A 12,298-nucleotide genomic window follows, 5' to 3' on the forward strand; every position below is an offset into this window, starting at 1 on the left:
ACAAACGCAGGAAAAACATGCAAACTCCACACAGAAACGCCAACTGCCCGACAGGCGACAGCGCTACTTGCACTACTTTGCACTAAACCATTTTTTAAAACAGTCAAAATATGGTCAATTATTGGGTAGAGCAAACAGTCAAAGGGTTAAAGCACCAGAGTTTTTTTTTTTTCCAATTAGACACGGTATGTTAGACTGTCTATCAAACAGTAGGAGCTGCAAGCAGTGTCAGTTAAATAAACCTAAACAAAATGAAACATTTTCATTGTGTAGTAATTAAAAGATGAAGAAATGTAATAAAGTAAAATGTTAACAAAGAAAATATTGTTATATATCAGTTATAATAAAATAGCTGGGTCTATTAGATACAGGAGCAGGAGATATGTAGCAGATTTACTCTACCTAGAACTGTAATCCACAAGGCACAAATTAATCCATCAGCTTCATGAAAGTAAAGTCGATATAGGACAAAATGAAGAATCCAACTGAGGGTTTCATTACATGTCTACCTTAGAGCCTATTTAGTGCAAAGCTGCAATCTTTAACCAAATGAACAAAAAAATAACAGTTCAAGCTAATGCTCTAGCTTTGCAGGTTTGTAGTTTTTTTTTTTTTTTAAATGTACGGCAATATGGAAGAGGCTTCGAAATGCTGAATGAACTGCTTTTGTTGGAAATCAGCTTTGCAGTTTAGGAATCAACTGCGCACTGGATAACCTTCAGCACTTTTGTACTTACACGTTAGTTCTGGGCTAATATATTAATTTTTTAAAATAAACAGGAAACCTTTTGTTTTGGTAGGGAAGTCCTTGACAATTTTGTGCTAAGATACAGAGCGAAGCACTTCTCATTCATTTCTTTGGTCTCCTAAACAAGAGACTGACTGTTTCACAGAGAGTCAGTAAATGTCATAGTGATAGGTTAAAAAGGCACTCTCGATCTGAGTCACGGACTTTTCCATCTTTCAGATTCTAGATCAGATTAAATCTCTGGCTAAATGAGGAACCAAACCAGGCACAGGTGAACATAATCAGTTAACCTTACACATGTACAATCACGATCAGTAAATGTTTCTTTAACATTTTATAATTTAAATTTTGTATGATGGCTGTGGTTGAGCTAAAGATGTGCATAGTGCTTGTCACAAAATAAAACTTATCTGTTTCTAATCAAATACTGCTTGTTTTCTGTTGCACACTGGTTTCCATGGGGGACGGCAATAATATGTTACACATAATATGGTAATGTGCGTTATTCACAACACATAGTCATAGTTCAACTAAAACATTTACACAATTGTTCGTCAAGTTTAACAGCCACTTAAAGAAGTTGATGAATGAACGGGTTGTAAATCCAGCAGCTCTAATCACTCAAGAGAACATTTATCACCCATGATAGATCAACTAATATTGTCATTATTACGCTGTTTAAATTATGAAATACCGTTACTGCACATATTTGAAAATCTAAATATTGGACATTTCACAATAAAATTATAATTAAATTAATTAAAGATGAAAAACAATACATGATTAAAACATTCAGTGCAAAGTGATACTATTTTAAATAATTACACATAAAAAATAATTAAAAAAAACTTGTGCTGGAGAGTCAGTTTAAGCATGTAAAACTTATTCTGGGAAAGGGTTGAAGCCCCCAATCAAAACATCTTTATCTAGTGCTATAAATATGTTAGATTTAAAATCAACTAACAATATAATATGCTTAAATCAACAACAATCTGACATTTAAAAAATATAAGTATAAGCAATATAAGCAATAAATAAATTAAAATATCTCACTTTTGCCAAAAAACATGCACTGTTTTGATAAAATCACTTTGTGTTTTAGCTTGTTATCTTCCCTGGAATACATTTTTCAACGGCTTTAGAATTTTACTCTGATTTAGTTTAATTTAACCCGTACACATTCACAATCACACCGGTGTGATCAGTAAATGTTGCAGTAACATTTTCTAAATGAAACTTTCTATGATGGTTGTGATAAACTTTTCTGTGTTTCTAATCAAACAATACTTGTTTTCGGTTGCACGCTGATGTCTATGGGAAACGGCAATAATATGTTCCACATAATCTAGCCATGTGTGCTATTCACAACACATACATAGTTTACTCACAGCAATATCTTAATTCGGAATATGCATTGTATCTGGAAACAGATGAAACACCATTTTAAGATAAAGTCACTTTCTCTTCTCTCATTGCTAAGATGGGACTTTTACGCAATAGAAGGAAATGGGTGCACATACTTTAAGTAGATCTTTTTGCTGATGGAAATCTAGCTTCATTTAAGAAATTACAGCAGAAATTTTAATTCTCTCAGAATCTTTTTTTTTTTTTTTTCAGATTTTTACAGATTAGGAATTACATACTTGCCCATTTGTCTTCAATGGACAGTACATCTCCTTCAGTCATTGACAAATGCCTAGAATGGTGTAATGTTAGTAAAAAAAAGCATTATCAATAATTTATAAACAACTACATTTTGGGGAAATTTGGGAGGAAATTTGGCAATTAGGTTTATAGGATATTAATAAACACTCTATTAATTCTAGACATTGCCTTATTCAATTTAAAATAATTCATAGGTTACATTATTCAAAGAAAAAATTACATAGAATCTTCCAAAATATTTCACCTCTTTGTGACAAATGTTATTCATCAGATGCGGATCCATCTCACAGCTTTATTTTTTGTTCTAAGATACAGAGTAATTGTAATGACATTTTTGAAGTTGCAACTACAACTGGATCCAATGCTTTTAATTCTGAGATTCTCTAAACGAACTCATTTGTTGTCAAATACACAACATAAATTGCTCTCATACTGCTTAACTACTGCCAAGAAACTACTGCTATGGTTTAGGGAAAAAAGGAATCCCCTACATGTAAACTGTAGCTTGGAGAAATTGCCTCATTTGGAGCGAATTAGATACTATTTGAAAAGAAAACTTGAACAATTTGACAAAATTTCAAACCTTTTATCTGTTACCTTGAAAAAAACCCTCTCATAATAATGCATAATTTCTGTAATATTTTAATATGCTCTATCATCATACTCTGTTGTTCAAACAGGTCTTTGTAACAAGTTTGCTTGTCATTTGGGTGTTTCTTTTTTATTTTATTTATTTATTTTTTTCATTTGCTTTTCCTATGTTATATATATATATATATATATGGACAAAATATGTAAACAGAATTATTTTCCTTTTGAATCTGTGTTTTCAATAAAACTTATTTGTCAAGAAAACATTTACTCAATTGTTCTCCTAGTTTAACAGCCACTTGAACAAGTTGATGAATCAAAGGGTTGGAAATCCAGCTGCTCTAATCTCTCAACTGCCCATCACCTGTAATAGATCAACTAATATGGTCATTATCACATTGTTTAAATTATGAAATAATATAAATATTGGACATTGGACACAATAGCTGAAAAACAATGCATGATTAAAACATACAGTGTGAAGTGATGCCATTTTAAGTAATTACACATTAAAAAACTTGTGCTGGTGGGTCAGTTTAAGCACTTAAAACTTACGTGATAAAGCCCCTATGTAGTCAAACCATTTTTGTCTTCTTTACCTCAGACTTAAGATTAACTAAAATCTAATATGCTTCAAAACAACGACAAATTGACATTTAAAAGATATAACCATGAAAAAAAAAGTAAAATCTCTCACTTTTACCGATAAAGATGAACTATTTTGATGAAATCATGCTGTGTTTCATCCTTCCTGGAGTAAGTTTTTTAACAGCTTTAGAACTTTATGTATTCTGATTTAGTTTCCATGGCAACTGGCAACACATCAATTTAAGAAGAGTAGCCGATTTTACATTCTGATTTGAAATTCTGGCAGTTCTGTATCAGTTACATCCTAAAGTCTGAACATCTAAATCCTATGTAGGCGGTACTCCCAGGGGCACAGAAATAGAAATCCCACATTGGACCATACTGCTCAAAGGGTTAAAGTTATACAGGGGATATTAGGAGGAGAAACTGTTAGCATTACTTTCATACAGTGTCTGTCATATGTGGTTTTACTAAACTCAGCTGTTCTAGGCTGTAAAATACACAAAGAGCTATTGGCTATTTGTAAAAAGGAGAGTGGCTGGCTATTTAATATATATATATATATATCTTCTGTGTTTCTAATCAAACAATACTTGTTTTCGGTTGCTCGCTGATGTCTATGGGAGACGGCAATAAAATGTTCCACATAATCTAGCCATGTGTGCTATTCACAACACATACATAGTTTACTCACTGCAATATCTTAATTCGGATTATGCATTGTATCTGGAAACAGATGAAACACCATTTTAAGATAAAGTCACTTTCTCTTCTCTCATTGCTAAGATGGGACTTTTACGCAATAGAAGGAAATGGGTGCACATACTTTAGGTAGATCTTTTTGCTGATGGAAGTCTAGCTTCATTTAAGAAATTACAGCAGAAATTTTAATTCTCTCAGAATCTTTTTTCTTTTTTTATCCAGATTTTTACAGATTAGGAATTACATACATGCCCACTTGTCTTCAATGGACAGTACATCCCCTTCAGTCATTGACAAATGCCTAGTTACATCCTACATCCTAAAGTCTGAACATCTAAATCCTATGTAGGCGGTACTCCCAGGGGCACAGAAATAGAAATCCCACATTGGACCATACTGCTCAAAGGGTTAAAGTTATACAGGGGATATTAGGAGGAGAAACTGTTAGCATTACTTTCATACAGTGTCTGTCATATGTGGTTTTACTAAACTCAGCTGTTCTAGGCTGTAAAATACACAAAGAGCTATTGGCTATTTGTAAAAAGGAGAGTGGCTGGCTATTTAATATATATATATATCTTCTGTGTTCCTAATCAAACAATACTTGTTTTTGGTTATATATATATATATATATATATATATATATATATATATATATATATATATATATATATATATATATATATATATATATATGACTCAGTTGGAATTTCTGTGTGGAGTTTGCATGTTCTCCCTGTGTTCGCGTGGGTTTCCTCCGGGGGCTCCTGTTTCCCCCACAGTCCAAAGACATGCGGTACAGGTGAATTGGGTAGGCTAAGTTGTCCGTAGTGTTTGAGTGTGTGTGTGAATGTGTGAGTGGATGTTTCCCAAAGATGGGTTGCAGGCAACTGGAAGGGCAACCGCTGCGTAAAAATGTGCTGTATAAGTTGGCAGTTCATTCCACTGTGGCAACCCCGGATTAATAAAGGGACTAAGCCAACAAGAAAACTAATGAATGAATGAATGAATGAATGAATGACATCAAGGAATTTACTTCCTTTTTACACTAATAATATTTATAGGGACATATTAGAGAACATACAGTTCTGTGCACAACACCAAATAAATGTTATAAAACAACTTAAACCCAGCCAAAGTCTCTTTAAGCAAGTCACTCTGTGGCCATCTTTGAAATGCCTCTCAGGCAGTATGATTGGGCATTCTGTCTGAATGGGGAAACATCAAACTCTCCAAAGCTGTTTGCCAACCTCATTTATGGTCGGTCTGCATATTATCATACTCTGAATAATGCCTCGTCTGTTGTGTTGGTCTTCTAAGAAATTCCCAACTTGGTCCTGATGGTGAATCTCCTTCAGAATTGATGGTGACTCTTTGTTTACAAGTTTGTGGGCGTTTAGGTAGTTCCTGCTGTTATCTGATGTGCCTTTGACAGGACGAACTGTACCTTGCGTTCGTTTCATACAAATTACAAAACCAGAAAACATTCATTTTCAAGTGTAGTGTGTAGTGTGGTCATTTAAAAGTACACTGCATAAAATACTTTTCTTGCTTAGATTTTTTGTCTTGTTTCTAGTCTAAATATCTAAAATTTCTTATATCAAGAGGAATTTTCTAGACAAGCAAAACATATCGTCTTGCTTTGAGAAAAAAATATGCCAATATTAAGTGAGTTTTTCCTTAAAACAAGCAAAATAATCTGCCAATGGGGTGAGCAAATTAATCTTGTTTTTTCTTTTGACTTAAGATTATATTGCTTACCCCATTGGCAGATTATTTTGCTTGTCTTAAGAAAAAACCCACTTAATATAAACATATTATATCTTAAAACAAGACAATATGTTTAGCTTGTCTAGAAAATTCCTCTTGATTTAGGAATTTTTTGATATTTAGACTAGAAACAAGACAAAAAATCTAAGTAAAAGCATTTTTGCAGTGTAGCGATTTCAAGCTTTATGGGGATGCATTTCTTATTTATGTGAAGCAAGTATTCGCTAAGACTCCTGTGTTTTTGTTGCCCACATAAACTGTCATGAAAGCACACGTCTGGTTTGAGCTTCTCTCCTGGAGAATCGTCAGTCTATAGCGATCAATGATTGGCTCCTGTACTAGTAGGCAGGGCTTCATTAGCCATATTGACTGTTACACTTTTCCCCATTCAAAACTATACGAGTGACACGTCTTGTGTATTCTTTTTGACCCAGCTAACAGGCAATGTTCTAAGAACATTTAGTAAAATTAGAATTCTTAGAAATCTTTAGAATCATTAGAATCTTGTAAATTTCTAATCTTTAAAAGTTAGAACATAATGTCAATGAAATGTTGTTTTTGGAACTTTCTTGCAATGTTGATAGAAAAATTTTCTTAGAACCATTTTCTTGGAACATCTAAAGTACGCTATATGTTCTTAAAGCATGTTTTCATAATACTGATAAAAAAAACATTCTTAGAAGATTGCTATAACGAGCCGATTCAAATGTTATCACTTGATTGAACAGACATTATCAGTGGTTATCAGCTGATGGATAGAGACCTCCTGCCTCTATTGGTAGGCTCAGAAGGCTGCTATCATCCATCAACATGGTTATCAGCTATAGATCACATACAGCTGCAGCCGGAAGTTAACGAGAATTATTTATATTATTGATTACCCATTAATTGTGTTTTATAAATGTCTATCCCAAGCTCAAACCAAACTGTCATAGTAATGTTAAAACAGAACTGGATCTGGAGTCTTGTTTATTATCTGATTAACCATGTGGATGAATGATAACCATTTCCGGCCCTTATCTATAACCACTGATAGCGCCCATTCAATCGAGTGATGACGTTCGAAGCGGGTGCTTTAACATGGAGAGAAGGTTTTTTAAAAACATTTTATATACTGTTCTGAGAACAGTAATACATGAGACTGAAATTCTGTGAAAATGTTTTGAATAATGTTATTAAAACCAAAAAATATCATTAATACATCGTTTAAAGAATTACATCACTTAAAAAATAACAAAAGAACATTCAAATAACATTCGATAACTCAATTGAATGTGAAAAGAGAAAGTTTTTAGTTTCTAAAACTCCTGAAATATATAGACTGGGGTACATATTTCCAATGGAATTACACATTTGGTAACAGGATTGCAACAATTACAGACCTCCCAGCAAATGTATAGAATAAACTAGCTCATCTAAGTTAGATCGACAATGCTGCTCTGAATTTTAAGCACCTACATCTCAAACTTTATAAAAGTTTCAGGTCTTGGTTGGAGCCCTATTAGCAGAGAGTGTCATGAGTGTGCGGTATAAATATTCCCCGAGCCTCGGCGCTCTATAGATTAACTTGGCACGTCTCACACATAAGGCTCTGCATGTGAATGTTCTTTTGATGAAGTCGCAAGCTGTCTCATTGCGTTCCCACCTTAATTCATCTCGTTGCTTGCGAAATCACCTGTGTGCGGGACCTCCAGTCATAGCGAAACATCAGTACAGTGCCATCGGCCTAGAGAGGTTAATTATGCCTGTCGCCGTGCTCCAGTTTCATGCATGAAGCTTCAAGTTGGATGACACGTCCTTAATTTGCTGTCGCTGTTATTTTGTAATGTGATTTCGAGCACCATCCGCCACTCTCTTTGCTCTGTTGGCAGGATCTCCAGCGGTCTGTCAGGGCTGCAAGGGAAAAATAACCTCAGACTCGAGCAGGAATAAGTGGACCCCCCTGTTAGGGAGCAGAGAGTTAACACACAAACCTTCATGAGAGGTGGCCTACTGCGAAAAACCATGAAAAAGATATACATCGGGAAAACGGCCCTTAAAACCTCTCGAAATGGTTGTAAACATCAGAAAAAGAGGTAAGGTGCTCTCTTAACCCCGTCGTCCGCCCACCACCGTCATCTCATCCACCATGTGCATCTCCGTCGAGTGCTGAACCCATGATTTTGTAACTGATTGGTCAATCATGAGTGCCGCCGCTGCAAGTGTTGACCAATGAATGTGCTATTGGACTCACTACATAATCATCTGCTCTCCAATGCACTTGTGACTATGGAAGTGTTATTGGTTTGCTAAATGAGGCTGTTTGAAGAAATTAGCAAACTAATACATGAGCCAAACACTTGTCGATAGGCAACAAGTGGAAGCAATTACGTGCTGTCATATAGAGACTATCAGCAGTGTAGAGATCTTTTCTCATTGTGTTTGTTCTTATATGGCAATTTGATATGTGGAAAGACACTTGAGAGAGTTTATTTGTTGCTTTATAATGTATCTCGATACGGTTTCAAGGCGGTAAATTGGTGTATTTGCTCAGAATATAGCCAATTATGAGGTAAAGCTTAATAGACTCTTTTCATAGTTCCATGTTTGCCAGCATTGGAAGTTGTGGTAAACTTGGGGAACCGTAATTGGACGATTTGCTCTGTTAACTAAACAAAAACTCCAGGATAGTTTTTATGATTTTAAAAATTGTGTGGGGATAATATTGGTCAATTTACTGTCCCACCCATAGACGCTTCATTAGAAACACTTTGCACTTGCAATTTGATGCAAAAATGATAGAACACAAAGAATAGATTTACAAATGATTGAAATAAATTAAATAATTTTTTGAGGATTTAAGATGATGACGGCTGTTCAATGCATCATCACTGTATTGTGAAAAGGTATCTATTGAGTTAATATGAAGCCAGACTGGTTTTAAATATAATACTTTTACAAAATATAACTAAAACATCCACAACTCAATTCACATTTACAAAATCCAATATGTAAGATCAAAATTCAAATTCATAAATACACAAATCCAGTTTGTAAACTCAAAATACAAAGTCAAAAATACACAAATCCAATTCGCAAATTCAAAACACGATACAAAAATAAGCAAACCCAATTCAAAACACAATTGATAAATACACAAATCCAGTTAGTAAATTCAAAACACAATTCAAAAATACACAAGTCTAACTTGTAAGTTTAAAACTCGATTCAAAAATACACAAATCTAACATGTAAATTCAAAAAACAAGCTATAAATACACAAATCCAGTTTGTAAACTAAAAAAAACAAGTAAAAATACACAAATCCAGTTTGTAAACAAAAAAACAAGTCAAAAATACACAAATCTAATTCGTAAATTCGAAACATGATACATAAATGCAAAAAAAAATTTGTAAATTCGAAACATGATTCTAAAATATACAAATATAATTCGTAATTTCAAAAAAACAATTCATAAAATACACAAATTCAGTTTGTAAACTCAAAATGCAAGTCAAAAAAACACAAATTCAATTTGCAAATTCAATATACGATTCAAAAATACACAATTCTAACACGTAAATTCAAAACACGGTTGATTAATACACAAATCCAGTTTGTAAATTCAAAACGCGTTTCAAAAATACACAAGTATAAAACGTAAATTCAAAATCCATTTCATAATATATACAAATCCAGTTCATTTAGCTAAAATATTTATTTTTACTTCACAAATTGTGTTGCATTTATGAAATTTGTTTTGAATATACAAACTAGATTTTGTAAATGTGAATTCTGCTATGCATGTATGAATTTTATTTAATAAATTTATTATTTTTGAGACTGATCTGGCTCCATAAGTTAAGTGTTCTAACTTAAAGTGTTGTAATGTGTGTTTTTGTGTGTGTTTTTATTACACTTTATAAAACTATTCATTGAAGAAAAAATGACTTGCCTGTTTGCGGTTTTAGCTGTTCTGACATCCATATTTTGATTAAACACTAATCTCGCTACATTCATTCATTCATTCATTCATTCATTCATTCATTCATTCATATGTTACCTTGTTCTTGCTGGAAACTGATGACAATTAAATTTGAAAATTCATTCTGGTTAATTCTCATCTACATTTCCACATGTGAAAGTAAATGTCCAATAAACAATATTTTTATACAAATTCAGCTAAAAAAAAATAAAAAATTGACAATTTGTCTCTTAATTTGACTTATTTAATTAAAATATTTATTATAATTTATTTATATACACTACCTGATAAAAGGCTTGTTGTTGATCTCAGTTGTAAGAGCAACAAATAATAACTTGACTTCTAGTTGATCATTTGGAAAAGTGGCAAAGGTAGATTTGCATTCCAGTCATCACAAATACTGCAGAAGACCTATTGGAATTCGTATGGACTCAAGATTCTTACAGAATTAGTCAAGTTTGGTGAAGGAAAAAATCATGGTTTGGGGTTACATTTAGTATGGGGGCATGTGAAAGATCTGCAAAGTGGATGGCAACATCAACAGCCTGACGTATCAAGACATTTGTGCTGCCCATCACATTACAAACCACAGGAGAGGGCAAATTCTTCAGCAGGACAGCGCTCCTTCTCATACTTCAGCCTCTATATCAAAGTTCCTGAAAGCAAAGAAGGTCAAGGTTCTCTAATAAACTGCTTTACTTAATGAAAATTCATCTTACTTTTAACTCAAAGCAAATTCCAAAAACTGTACTTGGTGGTATCAGTATCTTAGATAAAAAAAAATGTAAAAACTTCCATATTAGAAAATGTCTAATTCAAAATAGTAGTTGTTTCCCGAAAGCCATTTTGAAATGGGGAAAAAAAAAAAAAAATTCTTTACCTTTTATAGATGATATTTGGTCAACAAGTAATAAGTTTTTACCCCCAAATAAGGTAAAATAAACTCATTTCAAAATATTACACAGGTATTATCCCTGCAATATATTTATTAATAAAATTAAAACTGATATTTCACCATAATGTTCTTTTTGTAACACTGAGCCTGAAAGTCTTGTACACCTTTTTTGTACTTTTCTGATTATTTTTGTAATTTTCTGATGATTTTTGGAAACAGGTTTCAGGGTTGATTTTGATTCATTTAGCAAAATAATTAATTTTGACGAATGCATGATTCTTTTTTTTTTTTTTCTTTTTGAATTGTAAAACTGGCTATGATACACTCGATAAGGCATTGAAGTTGATAATTTTTTTTTTATGAGGAAGTTTCACATACACAAGGCAAAAGTAATGTCTATTACTACCTCCTTAAATTTTTTTCTGTAAAGATTTAAAAATATTTTATAATTCTTTAACCTAAATTCCAAGAAACAAGAAAGCTATAAAAACCTCACTAATAATGAAAAAATAAATCTGTAAAATCTTATAATTTAAATATGATGGATCCCCTCATAGATATGTTACACTTTTTTGATTCATGCATGTTCTGCATCACTAAGTTTTGTATGACTGTTACATATGTTATCATATAATCCAGTATGCTTGTCAGTTATATGCTTCAATAAAAAAAAAAAAAATAAATAATAAAAAAGGTGCTACAGGACTGGCCAGCCCAGTCACCAAACATGAACTTTATTGTGCATGTCTAAGCAAAGTGAGACCTTACTGTCTTAATTAAATAATTATAAATCAAGCCATGATCATATTTTATATTGGTAAAATAAGCTAAATCTGGAGGTCTTTGTCTTTTATATAAGCCACTTCTGATACCAAATGATCAACTACAAGTCATTATTTGTTATTCCTAAAACTTGGATGGGCAACAAGGCTTTTGTCAGGTAGTGTATAATACAATTCATAATAGAATAGTATAATTTTGTAAGTGGAATCCAGCAGTCAGGCTTAATGTTAACTTAACGCCATGATGATTGTGTATTGTGACAGCACAAGTGACATTTGTGTGTGAATCTCTTTGTGTGTGTGTTCTGCTGCACATGTGGCCTCATAACAACTAGCATGTGTTATCTTGCCTGTATGCTGTCTTTTAAATCCACGTGTGCATCGATTACCAGTACAACATTTCAGATTTGTAGCATTCTCATTGGTCCAAACACGTGTCTGATAAGACTCAGTTTGTGGAGTTGAATGGGCCAGCTCTATCAGCAGCCAGGAAAGTCATTTACGTTCTCCCCACATGTGTCCATCAATACCAGACCATTATCAGCCCTCAGCGGCTCTCTCGCGTACCATAAAAAGCAGCGTTTGGTTCCAT

At 33.2% G+C, this 12,298-nt stretch overlaps 1 protein-coding gene across 3 annotated transcripts in view; it reads left to right on the forward strand.

Annotated features, from left to right (window-relative positions):
* si:dkey-174m14.3 overlaps positions 1-12,298 on the forward strand; it is an 81,187-nt gene that overhangs the window by 34,520 nt on the left and 34,369 nt on the right. Inside the window, exon 2 of one of the 3 annotated variants that reach the window (XM_087297438.1) lies at positions 7,936-8,139. Within the exon in view, the coding sequence (XP_087153564.1) occupies positions 8,042-8,139 (98 nt within the window). The 5' untranslated portion in view covers positions 7,936-8,041. 3 annotated transcript variants of the gene reach the window in all.

Source organism: Danio rerio, chromosome 20, assembly GCF_052040795.2.
Source record: "Danio rerio strain M-AB ecotype USA chromosome 20, GRCz13ab, whole genome shotgun sequence".
In the NCBI taxonomy this organism is placed as follows: domain Eukaryota; kingdom Metazoa; phylum Chordata; class Actinopteri; order Cypriniformes; family Danionidae; genus Danio; species Danio rerio.